This window comes from Notamacropus eugenii, chromosome 2, assembly GCF_028372415.1.
Source record: "Notamacropus eugenii isolate mMacEug1 chromosome 2, mMacEug1.pri_v2, whole genome shotgun sequence".
In the NCBI taxonomy this organism is placed as follows: domain Eukaryota; kingdom Metazoa; phylum Chordata; class Mammalia; order Diprotodontia; family Macropodidae; genus Notamacropus; species Notamacropus eugenii.
The window spans coordinates 3556796-3573664 of NC_092873.1; the positions used below are offsets into that span (position 1 = coordinate 3556796).

General features: G+C 40.4%; 1 protein-coding gene across 1 annotated transcript; it reads left to right on the forward strand.

Annotated features, from left to right (window-relative positions):
• The first annotated feature begins 9968 nt into the window (after positions 1-9968).
• LOC140523315 (olfactory receptor 9Q1-like) lies at positions 9969-10919 on the forward strand. The gene has a single exon (XM_072638243.1). The coding sequence runs from the start codon at positions 9969-9971 to the stop codon at positions 10917-10919; it is 951 nt and encodes a 316-aa protein (XP_072494344.1).
• Positions 10920-16869: the final 5950 nt, after the last annotated feature.

Here is a 16869-nt window from a genome sequence, read left to right on the forward strand (position 1 = left end):
AATTTCAACTTTTTGTCAATTGTACACACTTACATTTTCTAGTGAGGACCTAGTTGATATTTTCACAATATGACAGTTCTCAGGAAAATGTAAGATCTTACAGTAGCTTATAAATGACTATTTTTCACAAAAGCAGTAGTCTAATGAGTTTGCTAATAGCTATTTTGCACTTCTCTCATAAGAACTCTGTGACATCTCATTAGCATTCAGATATTAGTTGCCATCTGTTAAGTAAACAATATCTCCCCCTTCAGTAACCTCTCCTTCATTACTTCCTCTGTTTATTGTTTATTTAACAAATGGATACATTCCTATTAGGGGCTATAAAAACATTAACAAGATGTTTATTGATCTTGGTTAGGTGATATTTAAAGTAAAAGAAAATTATGATTTAATTTTTTAGTTGATAAAAGTTAACCTTTCCTCCCCTCTTCATTGAAAAAGGAAGAAAAATAAAACTTGTTGACAACTATGTATACACAAGCAAAATGAATTCCCATATTGACCATTTTGTTAAAACAAGACTCAGTCTGCTTCTGAGTCCACCCCCTCTCTCATGTTCTATCAGTCATTCAATACACATTTATCGAGGGCCTATTATGTGCCAAGCACTGTGCTAAGTGTTGGAGATAGAAAAAAAGACAAAAGACACTCCCTGTTCTCTGGAATTGTGTTTGGTTATTGTATAGATTAGAGTTCTTAACTCTTCCAAAATTACTGTCTTGTTTTTAAAATATCGTTATTCTGTAAATTATTCCCCTGGTTCTGCTCACTTCACTTTACATCAATTCATACAAATTTTTCAGGTTTCTCTGAAAGTGTTCTCTTCACCACTTCTTATAGTACAATAGTATTCTGTCATATTAATATGCCATGATTTAACAGTCATTCTTCAACTGGTGGGTACCCATTTAGTTTCCAGTTCTTTGACATCACAAAAAGAGCTGTTAAAAGTATTTTTTGCATATATGGATCCTTTTCCTCTTCTGAGCATAGGACTAGTAGTGGTATCACTGTGTCAAAAAGTATGCACAGTTTAGTACCTTTTGGGTCATAGATCCAAATTGCTTTCCAGAATGACTGGTGCAGTTTAAAGCTCTACAAATAGTGCCTTAATGTGTCCACAGCCCCTTCAGCAGTTGTCATTTTTCCTTTTTGTTTTCGTTAAAGGGGTTGAAGTGGAATTATTTTAATTTTCACTCCCTAATTAGTAGTAACTTTGGAGCATTTTTTCTATGACTATTGATAGCTTGGATTTCTTCTGAGTGTGATCTTTTTTTTAGTTTTTGACCATTTATCAATTGGGGAATGACTTATTCTTATAAATTTGAATCAACTCCTTATAAATCTTAGAAATCAGACTTCTGCCAAAAAAATGAAACAATTTTGTGCAAAGATTTTTTCCCCCACTTAATAACTTCTCTTCTAATTTTAGCTGCATTGGTTTTGTTTGTGCAAAATCTTTTTAATTGTTCTTTTTACTCTCTGTGATCTTCTCTATTCCTTAGATAGTATTTCTCCCAGCTTCCTCACTCAAAACAAAGTCAAGTGCAAGTCATGTCATCATTTCTGTGATGGTAAGGTCTTCTTTGGCAACAAAGGATGAACACAATCCTGCTAGTAGATGCAGCTGGCTGAATGCTAGCTGGGTAGGTCACCTCCTCCTCTCCTGTCTGCCTCCCCCTCCCCTTCTTTCTCCTCTCCAAAGGAAGGTAAAGTTGGATGGCCGAAAGATGCCCAGGTGACTTGGGTTTTACTGACTCCTTTCCTATTTCCTCTCCCCTTCCCTCCCCTCCCTTCCCCTCCCCTTCCATCCCTTCCCCTACCCTCTCCTCTCTCCTGACCTCTCCCAAAACCTTAAATCTACTGTACTCTGAAGCTGGGACTCCATTGGGGTACTGCCTGAGGGCTCCTCTGGATCCTCCTAGCGAGAGAGTGATTATCAATAGTAACTGTTGCTGTTTCCCCACCCAGCCTGATGTCTTTCTTTTTCTTCATCTCATTAAAGGGGGCAATGCCCTGGCTACTTCTTAAACATTCAATGAATGGGCATTGCCCCACCCTAAGTGAGTACCTGCAAAGACCTTGGCCTAAAGGGCCCAAGGTCTCCCAGTGCATCCTGGGTCATCTCCAATCGTCCTGAGGAATATCAGGTCTTTGGATTCAGATGGCTCTGGAGGAGAAGTGAGGCTGGTGACCTGCACAGCCCTCCCTCACTCAAAACAAAATCAAGTGCAAGTTATGTCATCATTTCTCTGATGGCACGGTCTTCTTTGGCAATGAAGGATGAACACAGAGTTGTTATGCAGATCATCTATGACTTTGTCCAAAGCACTCAGAAAACTATTACACAGTACAGAAAACTATTACACAGTACAAGCATAGGTAGATCCCTGCATACCTGTACTTGAGATCCCTTCCAAACCAACACTGGACCTTAAGGATTACTCCCTGAGATTGACCACTGAATTGTATCATCTAGCACTTATCTCTCCATCTTGTGCAACTAATTAGCATGAGGGACTTTTTCAAATAGTTTGTTAAAATCTACATATATAGCATTTGTCTGATCTACCAATTGACTAAGGTAAGAGAGGGAAGAAAGGAGGGAGGGAAGGAGGGAGGGAGAGAGAGAGAGAATGAGCAAACACATTAGTTTGAAACAGGGGTGGGGAAACTGTGGTCTCAAGGCCACATATGCCCTTCTAGATCCTTAGTCTGGCCTTTTGACGAAGCTTAAGTTTTACAGAACAAATCCTTTTATTAAGGGGATTTGTTCTATGAAGGATGTCTCAAAGGATTTCAAAGAGTCAGGCCAACTCCAAGCCAGTTAGAGTGGTTTATCGTGGATCTGAGGTTTCACGCTTTGGTGAGTGGCTAAATTCCTTAGAGGAACTTGCAGTTTCAGTAAGGTAAGACAGACAATTTCTTAGAGTATGTGATACTGATTACACAATCAAAATTTACATAGAATACAGGAATATCATTGGTATTAGAAAGACAGGAGGGATTTCTTAAGGGATTAGGTAATAGGGGAGGGGGATAGGGATGGTGAAACAACTTGGTCACGCTGCTTTCTGATTGGCTAGGTATTGTGGTTTGTCTGGTCAAGATGGATAGTTAGGTATTGTGGTCCTGTCTTAGGCTAAGTGGATGATGTGATGATAGCTGGGTATAAGAATACATCTGTTCAAATATGTGGATGGGATCTGGAGGCAGTGACCAGCTAGGGGCAGTGGGCGAGCTATTCAATATGGCTTATAAGGAAGTTAGAACGTTGGGTCTTGGGGAAGTATTAGCATTCCATCAAGTCAGTTGGGGCCATCTTCATCTGCAGGAACAGGTTCCCTAAAAGAAGCTGGAGTTCCTTTGGCGGCTGTTGTCTATTTTGCCCTTGGATCCCAGCAACAGAATCCTGAGGGCTGTTCTCCTTTCTCATCCTTCCTCCACCCTGGGGTAGCTAAGTAGTGCAGTAGATAGAGCATGAGTGCAGGAGTCAGGAGGACCTGATTTCAAATTTCACCTCAGACACTTGACATTCACTAGCTGTGTGACCTTGGGCAAATCACTTAACCTCATCTTGGGTCATCTCCAGTCTCCTCAGTCATCCTGAGGAATGTCTGCTCACTGGATTCAGATGGCTCTGGAGGAAAAGTGAAGCTGATGACCTGCACAACCCTCCCTCACTCAAAACAAATTCAAGTGCAAGTCATATCATTATTTCTCTGATGGAATGGTCTTCTTCTGCAACGAAAGATGAACACACACACATACACACATGTAAAGTCTGGTACAGTGGAAAGAACACTGAATTTTAGCTCAGAATACCTGGATTTGAATTCTAATTTTGCTACCTAGTACCTGTGCACACTTGAACAAGTGACTTCACATTTCTAAGCTAGTTTTTTTTTCCGTAAAAATGAAGAGTTTGGATTAGATTATGCCAAAGATCTCTTCCAGCTCAGAATTTTAAAAATTTTTTAAAAATTATTTTTATTTTGTTAAATATTTCCTAATTACAGGTGGATTTTTAAACAATCATTAAAAATATTGAGTTTCAAATTCTCTCCCTCTCTCCTGCACTCACCTCCCCCCTCCTTGAAAAGACCAGTGATTTGATATTGATAATATATGTGAAGTCATGCAAAATATGTTTCTATATTAGCCATTTTCAAAGGAAAACATAAAGAAGACAACACAATAAAAATAGAGAAAGTAAAAAAGTATGCCTCAATCTGCACTCAGTGTTTATCAGTTCTCCCTCTGGAGGTGGACACACAGCTTTTTCCATCATGGACTCTTTGGAATTGTGTTGGATCAATGTCTTGATCAGAGTATTTATTCATAGTTATTCATAGTTCATCAGAATACAATTTGTTTCTACTGTGTACAATGTTTTCCTGGTTCTGCTCACTTCACTTTGCATGACTTCATATAAGTCTTTTCAGGTTTTTCTGAAGCAATCCTGCTCATCATTACTTATAGCACAATAGTATTCCATCCCAATCATGTACCACAACATGTCCAGCCATTCCCCAGTTGGTGGATATCCCCTTAATTTTCAATTCTTTGGCACTGGGAAAAGAACTGCTATAAATATTTTTATACATGTACGTCCTTTCCTCTTTTCTTTGATCTCTGTCCAATACCGACTTAATTATAGTATTGTTGGGTCAAGAGATATGCACAGTTTTGTAGCCTTTTGGTGGTAGTTCCAAATTGTATTCAAGAATGGTTGGATTAGTTCACAACTCCACCAACTGTTTATTAGTATCCCATTTCCACATTCCCTGCAGCGTTTGCTATTTTCCATTTAATTATTTGTAGAACTAGAAAAAGCACCAACAATCTGGAAGAACTGTGAATTCAAATCTGTTCTCATACACTTACTAACTGTGTGACCTTGGACAAGTCACCAACTCCTGTTTGCCTCAGTTTCCTCATCTGTCAAATGAGCTAGAGATGGAAACGGCAAACAGGGTCATGAAGAGTTGGACACAACTGAAATGACTAAACAATAACAGCAAAAAGACCAATATTCAGCAAAGAAATAAGTAAGGAAACAGCAAACCTCTTAGGTATCTTTGCCAAGAAAACCCATTAGGGTCAAGAAGAGTCAGACATGACTGAAATGACTGAACCAAAACAACAGCAACTTCTCTACATACTGTGTTCTGAGATCTCTTCTATTTTTGATATTCCATATTCTAAGGACTCTGAAATTCTTGGTTCTAAGGTTTCCCCATGTTCTGGCATTCTATGTGCTAAAGGCTCTTCCGGTTCTGATATTCTAGGTCTTATGTCCCTGTCCTCCCTGACATTGTAAAGATGAAGTTGCCTTTCAGATGTAAGGTTCTGTGATTTTGAATCTGTCATCAGGCAGATACTTAATATCATCTCTGCTCCTAAGTAGCTTACTATCTCAGAGTTTGTGTCTGTGCCTTGGTTTCCTCATCTGTCAAAACAAGTGGGGGGTCACTCCTATCCTATTTATGCTTCAAGAACTCCTTTGAGGACACAGTAAGAGGCAAAGCACTCAGAGAGTTGAAAGTACCTTCAAGTGTCTTTTCTTCCTTCTTGCTTTGTACTTGGGAAGAAGCTGCATAGTCTTATGCACTAGGGACTCTCTTGGGGCCTGAGCCAAATGAAGAATGGCCAGACTTGTTTGATGAATGTTTTCCTATTCCTGATTCATGAAAGCAAAGTGATTATGGGTACTCTCCCCTCTTCTGCTGATCACTGTTAGCCTTTGGGGATTTGTGGTGCTACACAATATTAATGAGCCATATGCTAAAAATAAAAGATATTGTTTCTCTTTCATGGACTGATGCAGCACAGTTAATGGGAGCACTCAGACTAGGTCCCCAGGTCAACTTCTCCTTTGGGTTACCCATTTCCCTCTCTGTATTGTCCCCTAAGATCTTTCCTTTACCCAAGAATAAAGAGAGATCAGATGAAATACCTGACTCTAAGAGAAGAGACATTTTGAAGCACAGTGTGTCTTATCCTCTTTCTCTCCATGTTCCCCCAAAAGGGGTCACTTAGATCCTCTTTGGGAGATTCGTAGTCAAGCCAAGTATTTTATTTACATGGCATCTCTTTCCTACAATCTGATCCCAGTTGGTGAGGGTGGCAGCAAATAGAATTCCTGACATCATTCCAGTTGGGGAAACTAGAGCATGGCTGGTAGTGGATTAGTCATGGGACAAAGTGGGATGTTTAGATCTCTTCTTACTGTGTGTGGGGTGGTGTGGGACATCTAATAGGTCTCCAGGAGCTGGAATTTGGAGGATTAAGGAGAATGGAGGAAAGAAAAAACAACAACCCACTAGTTCTCCAATGGAAACCCTACCCAGTACCCTTATGTGATTTCATGTAGGGAATAATGGATCCTCCCCAGAGACTCACATCAGCTGCTTGCTCTTCCCCTGACTATCAGACAACAACTAGAAATAGTGTTGTTTTGGTTGTCTCCAAGGTCTGGTATTTGAGACAGGAGCATGATGAGACAGGTTTTGTGCCTGTAGCAATTCTGGTGACTGTAGCTGGATGGAACCAAAATAGGAGAGGCAGTGTGGTGCAGAGGAAAGAGTGTGGTATTGGTAGTCAGAGGATCTGGGTTCAAATCATGGCCCTACCCCTTCTTCTTACTGGTTGGACCTTGAGTAAGTCACTCACCTCCATGGGTCTCAGTTCCCTCATCTGTCAAATGAGAAAATATTTAAAATCCCTTCCAGCCCTCAACATATGATCCCTTATCCCCCCTTGCTATTTCTAGTGTATTCTAGAATATTTTATAGATGGACGAAGTTAAAAAGCTTGTTGTTTTGGAAGCATGGATCTGAGGAATCGTGAAAAACCAACTTACCCAAACTTACCTAGGGCATGATGACTGGAGTTTTGATGCAAGGAATTGAATTTAGAGGGTACTGAATGTACTCATACTCCTTTAGTACCTACATACTATGATGGTGTGGGGGAAAGAACACTAACTCAGAGACCCAGCTTCATATTCCATGTCTAGTGTTGTGCTTCCTACGTGGTCTTGGAAAAGTCATCTAGCCTCCCTAGGCCTCAGCTTCTTCATCTATAAGAGGAAGGGTTGGACAAGCTGACCTCTGTAGTACATTCTTGCTCTAAGTTTCTGATCTGATTTTCCTTTCATCTCATGTACAGAGCTTAGTATGTGATTATTGAGGATAATTAGCTCATGTAAGAACTTACCAGATGGATCTTTCATCTCCTGTCTGCTGGCTACATCATAGGTAAGCTTCCCCTTGGTCCTAAGGGGGTCTTCCTGGAAGCAGATAAATGTCTTCCAAGTTTCCACCTTTTGGAACTTGTGTCCCAGCTTAAAAAACAATTTGAATGTATTTAAGGTCTAGTTTTGCTACTCCACATGAAAAAAAAGCTAGATATGCCTCTTCCATCTTGTGATTGTGGCTTGCCTAATGCTGCCTTACTAATGAATAGCAGTTCTGGTAGTCCCCTATGGTCTTCTGGTCATCATTCCAGTGCCTTTGGTACTATCCCCATATGAGACTGCAATCAGCACTGAAGAAATTGCTCATCAGGAGAGAGAGAACAATTAACAAGGCTAGAGAAAAGAGGAAACCAAAGAGTGAAATGGCACTCGGGTGAGGTTTATCTGACTCGTGCCCAAGCAATGAAGTATCCAGGTCTCATTTCTGGTCTTTACCATTTGTTCCAATGTGTCTGCTAATATCTTGTTAATGCCAAATCTGGAGTCCTTCTGGCCTAGCCAAATATCCTTTGTAGACCTCTGTGCTAGGTTGCATGGTGAGAAAGAATGCTGAATTTGGGGTCTGAAGACCTGAATTCAAATCCCTGTATTATTCATTACTGCTGTGTGACCTTAAGCAAGTCCATCCATCAAGTCACCAAGCATTCAAGTGCCTCTTGTGTTCCATATTATGGTAGGGTCTAGGGATAGACACATAAAGGTGAGACAGGGATCCTCTGAGTCTCAGTTTCCTCATCTATAAAACATGTGTGTTTGGCTAGATGATCTATAAGGTCCCACCCAGCTTTAGATCTGAGGCATTATGAACACCTTCTGAAAGTTTCCAAGCAGGTGCATGGGCCTGCTAAATAAAACCATTATTTATGTGAGTCAATGATCAATAAGCTGTTTCCTTTAGTTTTATAATCTGTTAAATGGGGATATTCATGGTTGCATCTCATAGGAAATATAAGGAGACTACTTAGTGAACCTTAAAGACAGAAGAATGTGTGCTATTATTACTTATGAAATGAAAAGTTCAATTGCTTTTGGAATCTTGTCCTGTGTGTTAGGGATAGTGTTCCAAAATACTCATTTTTATGTTTTATATGTTTAAAATATTTTGATTAAGCCTGTGGAGGGAATTGGATAGGAAGAAAGAAGATCTGGGTGTGAATCACAGATCTGGGGCTTATTGACTGCATGTCCCTTATCCCCTCTGAGTCTTAGTTTCATCAGTAAATCAGGGTTTAGATTTTGTGATCTTTGGTCCTTAAGATTTATATCTGAAAGGGACCTTAGTGATCATTGTGTCCATTCTGCTCACTTTATAGATCTAAGGAAACCAAGTCAAAGGATGATGGAAAAACTTGTCCAAGGTTCTGTCCAGATCTGAATCCTCTCACTTAGAGAAGTAGGGTGGTCTTCTACATGTTCTTAACCTTTTTTTTTGTGATGGACCCCTTTGATTATCTCACGAAACCTATAAACTATTTCTTAGAATATTATTTTTAAAAGTAAAATTTGGAATTTAGGAACAAAAGGCAGGATGACAAAGGAAGCCAATTATATTGAAACATAGATAGGAACATGTTAAAACAAACAAATTACTGGATGCTGGATTAAGAAACCCTGATTTAAGTGAAAGAAAACATTGACTTTTGAATGCAAAGAGACAGAAATCTGAGATTTGTACTGTACTGGGCACATCTTAGTTCCCTCATACATCAATCAATCAGTAAATATTTATTAACCTGCTACTATGTGTTAGCTACTATGCTAAGCTACAAAAAGGTAAAAGAAAGCATTTTCTGTCAAAGAACTTGCAGTGTAATGAGATGGATAAGATACAAACAATTGTATTCAAAGATGGAAAGGGCAGGATAAACTGAAGAAAATCAATAGGAGGAGGACCCTACTATTATAGCAGATAAGGGTGGAGGAGCTACATGGCAGGGTGAATAGAGCACCACCCCTGGAGTCAGGAGGACCTGAGTTCAAGTCCAGCCTTAGGTACTTACTAGCTGTGTGATCCTGGGCAAGTCACTGAACCTTGATTGCCTCTGAATAAAAGGGGAGGATAAGGAAAAGCTTCTTATAGTGACACTTGAAGTTAGTTGTTGGTTGTCACTTGAAGGAAGCTAGGAGGCAGAAATGTGGAGGTTCAACATTCAAGGAATGAGGGACATGTGTGTGTTTGTATGTGTGTGTGTGTGTGTGTGTGTGTGTGTGAGAGAGAGAGAGAGAGAGAGAGAGAGAGAGAGAGAGAGAGAGAGAGAGAGAGAGAGAGAGAGAGAAGAATTAGGCAAAGTGAGCATAAGAAAAAAAAATGTGTGTTGTTAGGGTGACACAAATGAAACCTTTCTTTTGGTGATGGCTGGTGAATATCAGTCATTCAGGTACTCTCATGAAATGTTCCTTTTCAAATTTTACATGTTTGTTGAAGAATTAAAAATTATCTGTAGAATTCCAAAGAGTTTCCATAATTCTGATTTCATTTGATCTGCCTATCTGTGACATGCAGAAGACGAAAAAGCTGAATTTCAGAGATTAAGTGATTCATTTAATCACTTAGCTAGTCACTTAGCTAGCTAGTGGGTGAGCTGGGACTATAGACAGAGGCTTAATAACTCAGAGAATTTTGCTTCTCATAAATGAGACTAGGTGTCATTCCAATGTCTCTAACTTGTCTTTCTCATTAGTTCTCTCAGGTACCAGTGAGTAAATGGCTGGGAAGAATCAGACCATCTTGACTGAGTTTTTCTTTATCACATTCACTGAGCATCCAGAGTTGAGGCTTCCTCTTTTCTCGTTTTTCCTTGGTCTCTATGTTATCACCTTGCTGGGGAATTCGGGAATGGTCATCCTGATCTGCACAGACTCGCGGCTCAGCACCCCCATGTACTTTTTTCTGAGCCACCTTGCTTCTGTGGACATCTGCTACTCCTCAGTCACCACCCCTCAGGTGCTGGCCATCCTGTTTGAGCAGGGGCTGGTTGTCTCCTATGAATGCTGTGCTGCACAATTTTTCTTCTTTACCCTCTTAGGTGCCACTGACTGTTACCTCCTGGCTGCCATGGCTTATGACCGGTATGTGGCTGTGTGCCGGCCCCTTCTGTATGTGACTATCATGACCAAGAAGACCTGTGTGTCTCTAGTAGCTGCAGCTTATGTTGCTGGCCTGTCTGCTGCCATAATCCGCACTGCAGCTGCCTTCACTCTCTCCTTCTGTGGTGACAACAAGATTGATTTTGTCTTTTGTGACCTTCCACCCCTACTGAAGCTTGCCTGTGTGGACAGCTACACCCAGGAAATGGTGATTGTTGTGTTTGCCATTTTTGTACTCCCTGCCTGTATGGTGGTAATTCTGGTCTCCTACTTATTTATCATTGGGGCCATTGTGCGCATCCCCTCAGCTGGGGGTAGAGCTAAGACCTTCTCCACGTGTGTCTCCCATATCATGGCAGTTTCCCTTTTCTTTGGCACACTCATCTTCATGTACATGCGGCGGAATGAAGGGAATTCCTTGCAGGAGGCCCGGATAGTGTCTGTGATGTACACAATGATCATCCCTATGCTGAATCCCCTCATCTATAGCCTGAGGAACAAGGAGGTGAAGGAAGCCATGAGAAAAGCCTTGAGGGGTATAAAGGATAGAAGGAGGGATCTAGGTTGAAAGACACTCCATTGTCATTGAAAGTGCTTCTAGGGCAAATTCAGTTGAGCTAGGCATACAGCAGCATGGCTGTATGACCCCCAGGGACAATATTAACATGGATGTACTTTGCCAGGCTTGGTAACTTATTTTCTAGAGAGTCTAGTCTATTAGTTTGACAAATACAGTATATGGGGTGGGGTAAGAAAGACTTCTGAAGAATGGGACCTTGACGTGAGAACCCCAGAAGTTGTGGCATTTGTTCTTTGATTCTCAGACTGCACATTGAGGCACAGAAATGGCAGGCATTGTCCTGAAAATGTATGAAATCGTGCTTTCCTGGGGCAGAATTGTGCTCCCCCTCTGTTAGAAGATGTGCTACCCTCCTCACGATGTTGGCATTCTTTGCAGAGTCCCATTTACCTCTTGCTAGCTTAATCAATCAATCATACAACAGCGCATTGTTTACTCACCTAGAATGTGTCAAACTCTCGACTAGGCACTGGAAATAAAAGGCCAAAATGCCTTCAGAGCACTTCTGTTGTGACTTTGGGTGCCATGCCATCCATCACTTCTCAGTTCATTTGTGTGGTACGTGACTTGGCTATTTGGTTAGTGAAAACAATACTTAGTCTAGAGTCGAGAGACCCAGGGTTGAATACAAGCTCTGATACTGTTACCCTTGTAATTATAAGCAAGTGTCTTCATCTCTTTGACCCAGAGATTCCTTCTTTGTAAACTGGGACTCATCACACCTGCCTGGATTATTCTGTGGAGTTGTTGGGAGGAAGGCAGTCCTTGAGGACCCAAAATATTTCATTTCTTTCATTGCATTTCTAGTGACTAGTATAGTGTCTGACCCATCATAGATGTTTTTGGTAGATATATGTTGATTTGGATTGAATCTCACAGTGATGGAATTGAAATGGGACTAGTAATACTAGTAGGAGGGTTCCTTTACCTCTTGGATACTCAGTGTCCTCATCTATTAAATGGGGTGATTATAATTTGCACTGTCTATTTAACAAGATTTTGGTTCGAATTTCTGCATGACATATAGATGCAGAATAACGTACCTCAATTTGTCACACATTTCCCTTTTTCTTGTCTTTGTGGCTTTTATATATAGCCCAGGTTACTAACCTGGACTGACTTCTAGTATATTTTTAAAAAATACTTTTCTTCCCTCATTTTTCTTGTTACTTAGAGAAAAAAATCTGAACTGTAGAGAGAGGATTCTATCAGCTAGGCTTTATTGATGGTCCAGCTTGTGTGAGGTGTGTTCATTTATCCTTCTTTCCCGAAGAAGATCATGCCATCAGAGAAATAATGATATGGCTTTCACTTGACTTTGTTTTGAGTGAGGGAGGACTGTGCAGGTCACCAGCCTCACTTCTTCTCCAGAGCCATCTGAATCCGGTGACCAGATATTCATCAGGATGACTGGAGATGATCCAGGATGAGGCAATTGGGGTTAAGTGACTCACTCAAGGTCACACAGCTAGTGAGTGTCAAGTGTCTGAGGTGAGATTTGAACTCAGGTCCTGCACTGGTGCTCTATCCAGTGTACCACCTAGGGTCATCACCAGTCATCCTGATCAATATCTGGTCACTGGATTCAGATGGCTCTGGAGGAGAAGTGAGGCTGGTGACCTGCACAGCCCTCCCTCCCTCAAAAAACAAAGTCAAGTGCAAGTCATGTCCAACTTCTGTACTGTAAACCTGACCTACTCTCAGAGATTACATGGTGTGTTGGAAAATGTGCAGGACAGGGCACTGGAGAAGCTGTGTTTGAATCCTGCCCCTTATGTTTACAAACTGGGCCTCTATGTACAAATCATTCAAAGTCTCTGAGCTGCAGTTTCATCTGTAGAGGTAATACTCCTTGCAAGATATCCACCTTACAGGAGTTTTCTGAGAAAGGTACTTTGCAATATTTTGAAATGTGAATTATGATGATGATTATATAGAGCACCAAACTGCTATTCTGGGAATCATCTTGGGTTTGAATTCAGGATGATTCACAATGCTGAGCCCCTACCCAATGAATCTTCCCCTTCTAGACTAGCTGGGATCTATCATGTGACCACATATCTTATTGAGAATGAAAACAATTTACCTAATGTAGAAAGCACTATGATAGCAAGAAGGCATCTGATGACAAATAGCATAACAGGTATAAAAAATATCACTATACCAAGTCATCTCTTTCCATGATTCTGGCTCTTAGTTAATTGGGGTTACAGGTTTTATCTTAAGAATTACTTTTAGTTTCCAAAGACAGGGGTAGTAGTGGTTGGAATTGTCATAAATGACTATTAAAATGTTCTGTACTCCTACTGCCACTATATCTTATACCTGAACAGGTGCATTCTCTAGAGTCCTATGGCCACAGGGTCCTATGCAAAAGCTGAGGTCTTAAGCAATAGTACTATTGCATTGTATCCTCAGGTATGACATCAGCAAGAATGGTCAAAACATTGCTGCCCTTCTGACGCTACATTAGCTCTCATGCCTATCAGCAACAGAAAAAAAAATATTATTAATCACAACACTCTGGACAGGATGGAATATCCCTTAAAAGGGCCCTGGCAGTGATCTCTTTCTTCTTTCTCCCCACTTTTGTTGTCTTCTTCCTTCTTTGACCCTTAGTCTTGGTGCTTCTCTCTTCTGGGTCTTCTTAATTGCATCTATACCAGCCCAGCTAGTCATTCCTCTGACATGTAAGACTGGAAACTATCTTCAAATGGCCATTCATGGTTGCTGCTGGAAACTTCAGGTCATGATATGGCGACCATATCTTTCTGGGTGTTACAATGATAAGGAGATGCACTAAGATCCCAGGATGGGCCAGGAAAGACTCATGCTACATCCAGGAAACTTATGTTCTAGTTGGGAGATTGGTGTATATGCATATACAAAGGGCTTGGAGCTGTTCCTTTTTGGCAGAAGAGACTCAGGAAGATACAAATGCTTTTTTTAAAAAAAAAAAAACTAAATTATTTATTTATTTAGCATCATAAAGGATAAGTCTCTTGTCAACTGGAGGCCCACATGATAGAGTGGTAAAAGCATGGGGAAACAAACATTGCAAACTAAATTTATTGTTAATTACTATAAATTTTGCTCCTACAACAAATATTAATTAGCTGTTAATCAAACCAAACAATGATAAATTCCTACTCAAAGTTTCCCAGTCCCTAGCCATCTGTATCTCAATTAGAGAAGGAAAGAGGAAAAGAAAACATTATCCCACTGTATTATGCTGAGTATCTTAACATCAAATCTGGGTGTGTAGTCTGGGTCACATATCTTTCCTTCTCTATGCCTCAGTTTCACTATAGATAAGATAAGAAGATTGGAATAGGATGATCTGTAAGGTCTCTTCTTTTCCGTGAAATCTTGTGATGTAGGGCAATTGGCTCTTAAACTGAAAATACATCAATCTTTCCAACTTCTTGCTAGTCTCAAATAATAACACCTAGCATTTATATAAAGCTCAGATTTTTAAAAGCACTTTGCAAATAATATCTCATTTGATCCTCATAACAACACTGTAAGATAGGTCAAATTATTAACCCTGTTTTACAAATGAAGAAATTTGAGGCAGAGAAATGTCAGGTGTTTTGCCCAATGTCACAAGCTAATAATTGTCTGAGGCTGGATTTGAATTCAGGTCTTCCTGATTCTAGGGGCCGTGCTTTGTTGGCTGTTCTATGTTCTTTGTTCTAAGGTGCCTGTCAGATCTGACATTCTTTGTTCTAAGATATCTCCAATTTCTGATATTCTGTGTTCACATTCTGTACTCTAAGGTTCCTCAAAGTTTTCTGTTCTCTGATCTAAATGTTATATAAGCACCATTTATTGTTGTTTGGTTGTTTCAGTCATGTCCTACTGTTAGTGATCCTACTTGGGATTTTCTTGGCAAAGATACTGGAATGGTTTGCTATTTCCTGTAACAACTCATTTTGTAGATAATGAAACTGAGGCAATCAGGGTTAAATGATTTGCCCTAGTTTAGAATCATCATGGATTTTCTGGGCTAAGTATAGTTCAAATTCCCTTGACAATCTCCTGCTCATATGAGAGGTCTGACTATCTCTTTCATGTTTGTCCCTTTCTGAGATTATAATTTCAATTGACTTCACAGGTCCTGGGGAGTTCCTAGTCAGTTTCTGACCTCAAGATCTCAGGTTATGGGCTATGGAGACACTTTGTGCCCCTAGAATTCATGCAAAATTAATGAACTATCCCTTTATCCCCTGCTGTGCAATTAGGTAACTCAATAGTTTGTTCTGATACTCTCTGAGTCTTGGGATAATGTCAAGGAACTAACATTTCAAATTATTAAAAAAAACATTATCAAGCATTTACCATATACAAGTTGCTATGCTAGACTCAGGGTTACAAAAATAAATAAATGGGATGTGACTAAAGGAACTTTTGTTCTCTGGAGGCCTGGGGCTTCCTTAGGGATCCAGGGCAGGATGGGGACAGAAGATGCTGTTCCAGATCTAAGCTGTGCCAGAGATATCTCCATGGTGTTCCCTCTGTACTAAGGGCTGGCTTACCATGTTGCTTCTGGGGTCTTCTTCACTCACAAGTGATCAATCAGCTCCTCAGCTGGAGGGATATCTGTCATTTTTTACCTTTTTCTAGCAATGCCCTCTGATGGTTCATAATGTGACTGACATTTTTCTAGCATTGAGAATGCATGGGTTTTGGGAATTATATAATATAAGTGAATGCAAATAAATTTCTTAGAAATTTTTTCCTCCTGATTTAAGAAATAATATGGTGCAAATATTGGCATCAATGGTGAAATTTGTTTTCTTGTGGTTTCTTCTTTAGTGCCCTTCCCTGCTTTGCCATTTCAATAACTGAGAGCTCCCTGAATTTGCTATTGCTGGAGAAACATCTCTGGGACCTCAGATTTGTGAAAAACCATCCTCTTACTCCTCTGAGGGGAGGGAGCTGAATCAGTTTTTTAAAACTGGGGTTTTCAAAGCAAACTTAGTGATAGGCAAAGGGTATCTAGTGGCAATGACCTTCACACTATGGGTCATCCTCTGTCTTAATACCCTTTCAAATAAGAGCTCCAGTGATGCCACCCTTTCTGGCCTTCTTTTGAGGCAACCTTGGTGTTTATACAGTGAGCTAAGGTGGCACAGGGTATACAGTGCTGGTCCTGAAGTCAGGAAGACCCATCATTCCTGAGGTAGAAACTGATTTAGCTGTGTGACACTAGGCAAGTCACTTAATCCTTAACTTAACTTAATGCCTCAGTTCCTTATCTGTAAAATGAGCTGGATAAGGAAACAACAAACAACTCTAGTATCTTTGCCAAGAAAACCCCAAATCAGGTCATGAAGGGTCGGACATGACTGTGATGACTGAACACAACAAGACCAGAGAACAGAAAACTTTGAAGAACCTTAGAACCCAGAATGTGAACACAGAATATCAGTGCTTGGAGAAATCTTAGAATACAAGAGAGATATTAGAACCAAGAACTGGGAGAGATCTTAAAAACGTCAAATCTGACAAGGGCCTGAGAACAGACTCCTGTATGTCAGGAGTCAGACAGCCCAGCCTTCTCAGTTTCTCCTAGACTTGAAAACTTAGAGTCATCTGCTTCTTCTCTCTCTCCTTACCCCGACATCAAATTAGTCGAAAAATTCTGTGACTTCTACTTCAATAAATCTCTTGTATCTGTCTCCCCTTTTCTATTCCCCCTGTGAACACCCTTATCTAGGACCCCCTTATCTTTAGTTCAGACTATCGTACTAGTCTCCTAACTGTTTTCCCTGCCTTCAGGCTCTCTCTTTGGGTCTATCCTTTAACTCCTTTTCCAAGTAATTTTCTTAATGGATATCCATTAACAGCATAGCCCTTACTACCAATGTATGTAACATGGACACAGATAACTTATGTTACTCCCTAGCTGAAGAAATGTTTCCTCCTCTTCCCT

Coding starts and splice junctions, on each gene's coding strand:
- LOC140523315 (XM_072638243.1), top strand. CDS start 9,969: ATGGCTGGGAAGAATCAGACCATCTTGACTGAGTTTTTCTTTATCACA.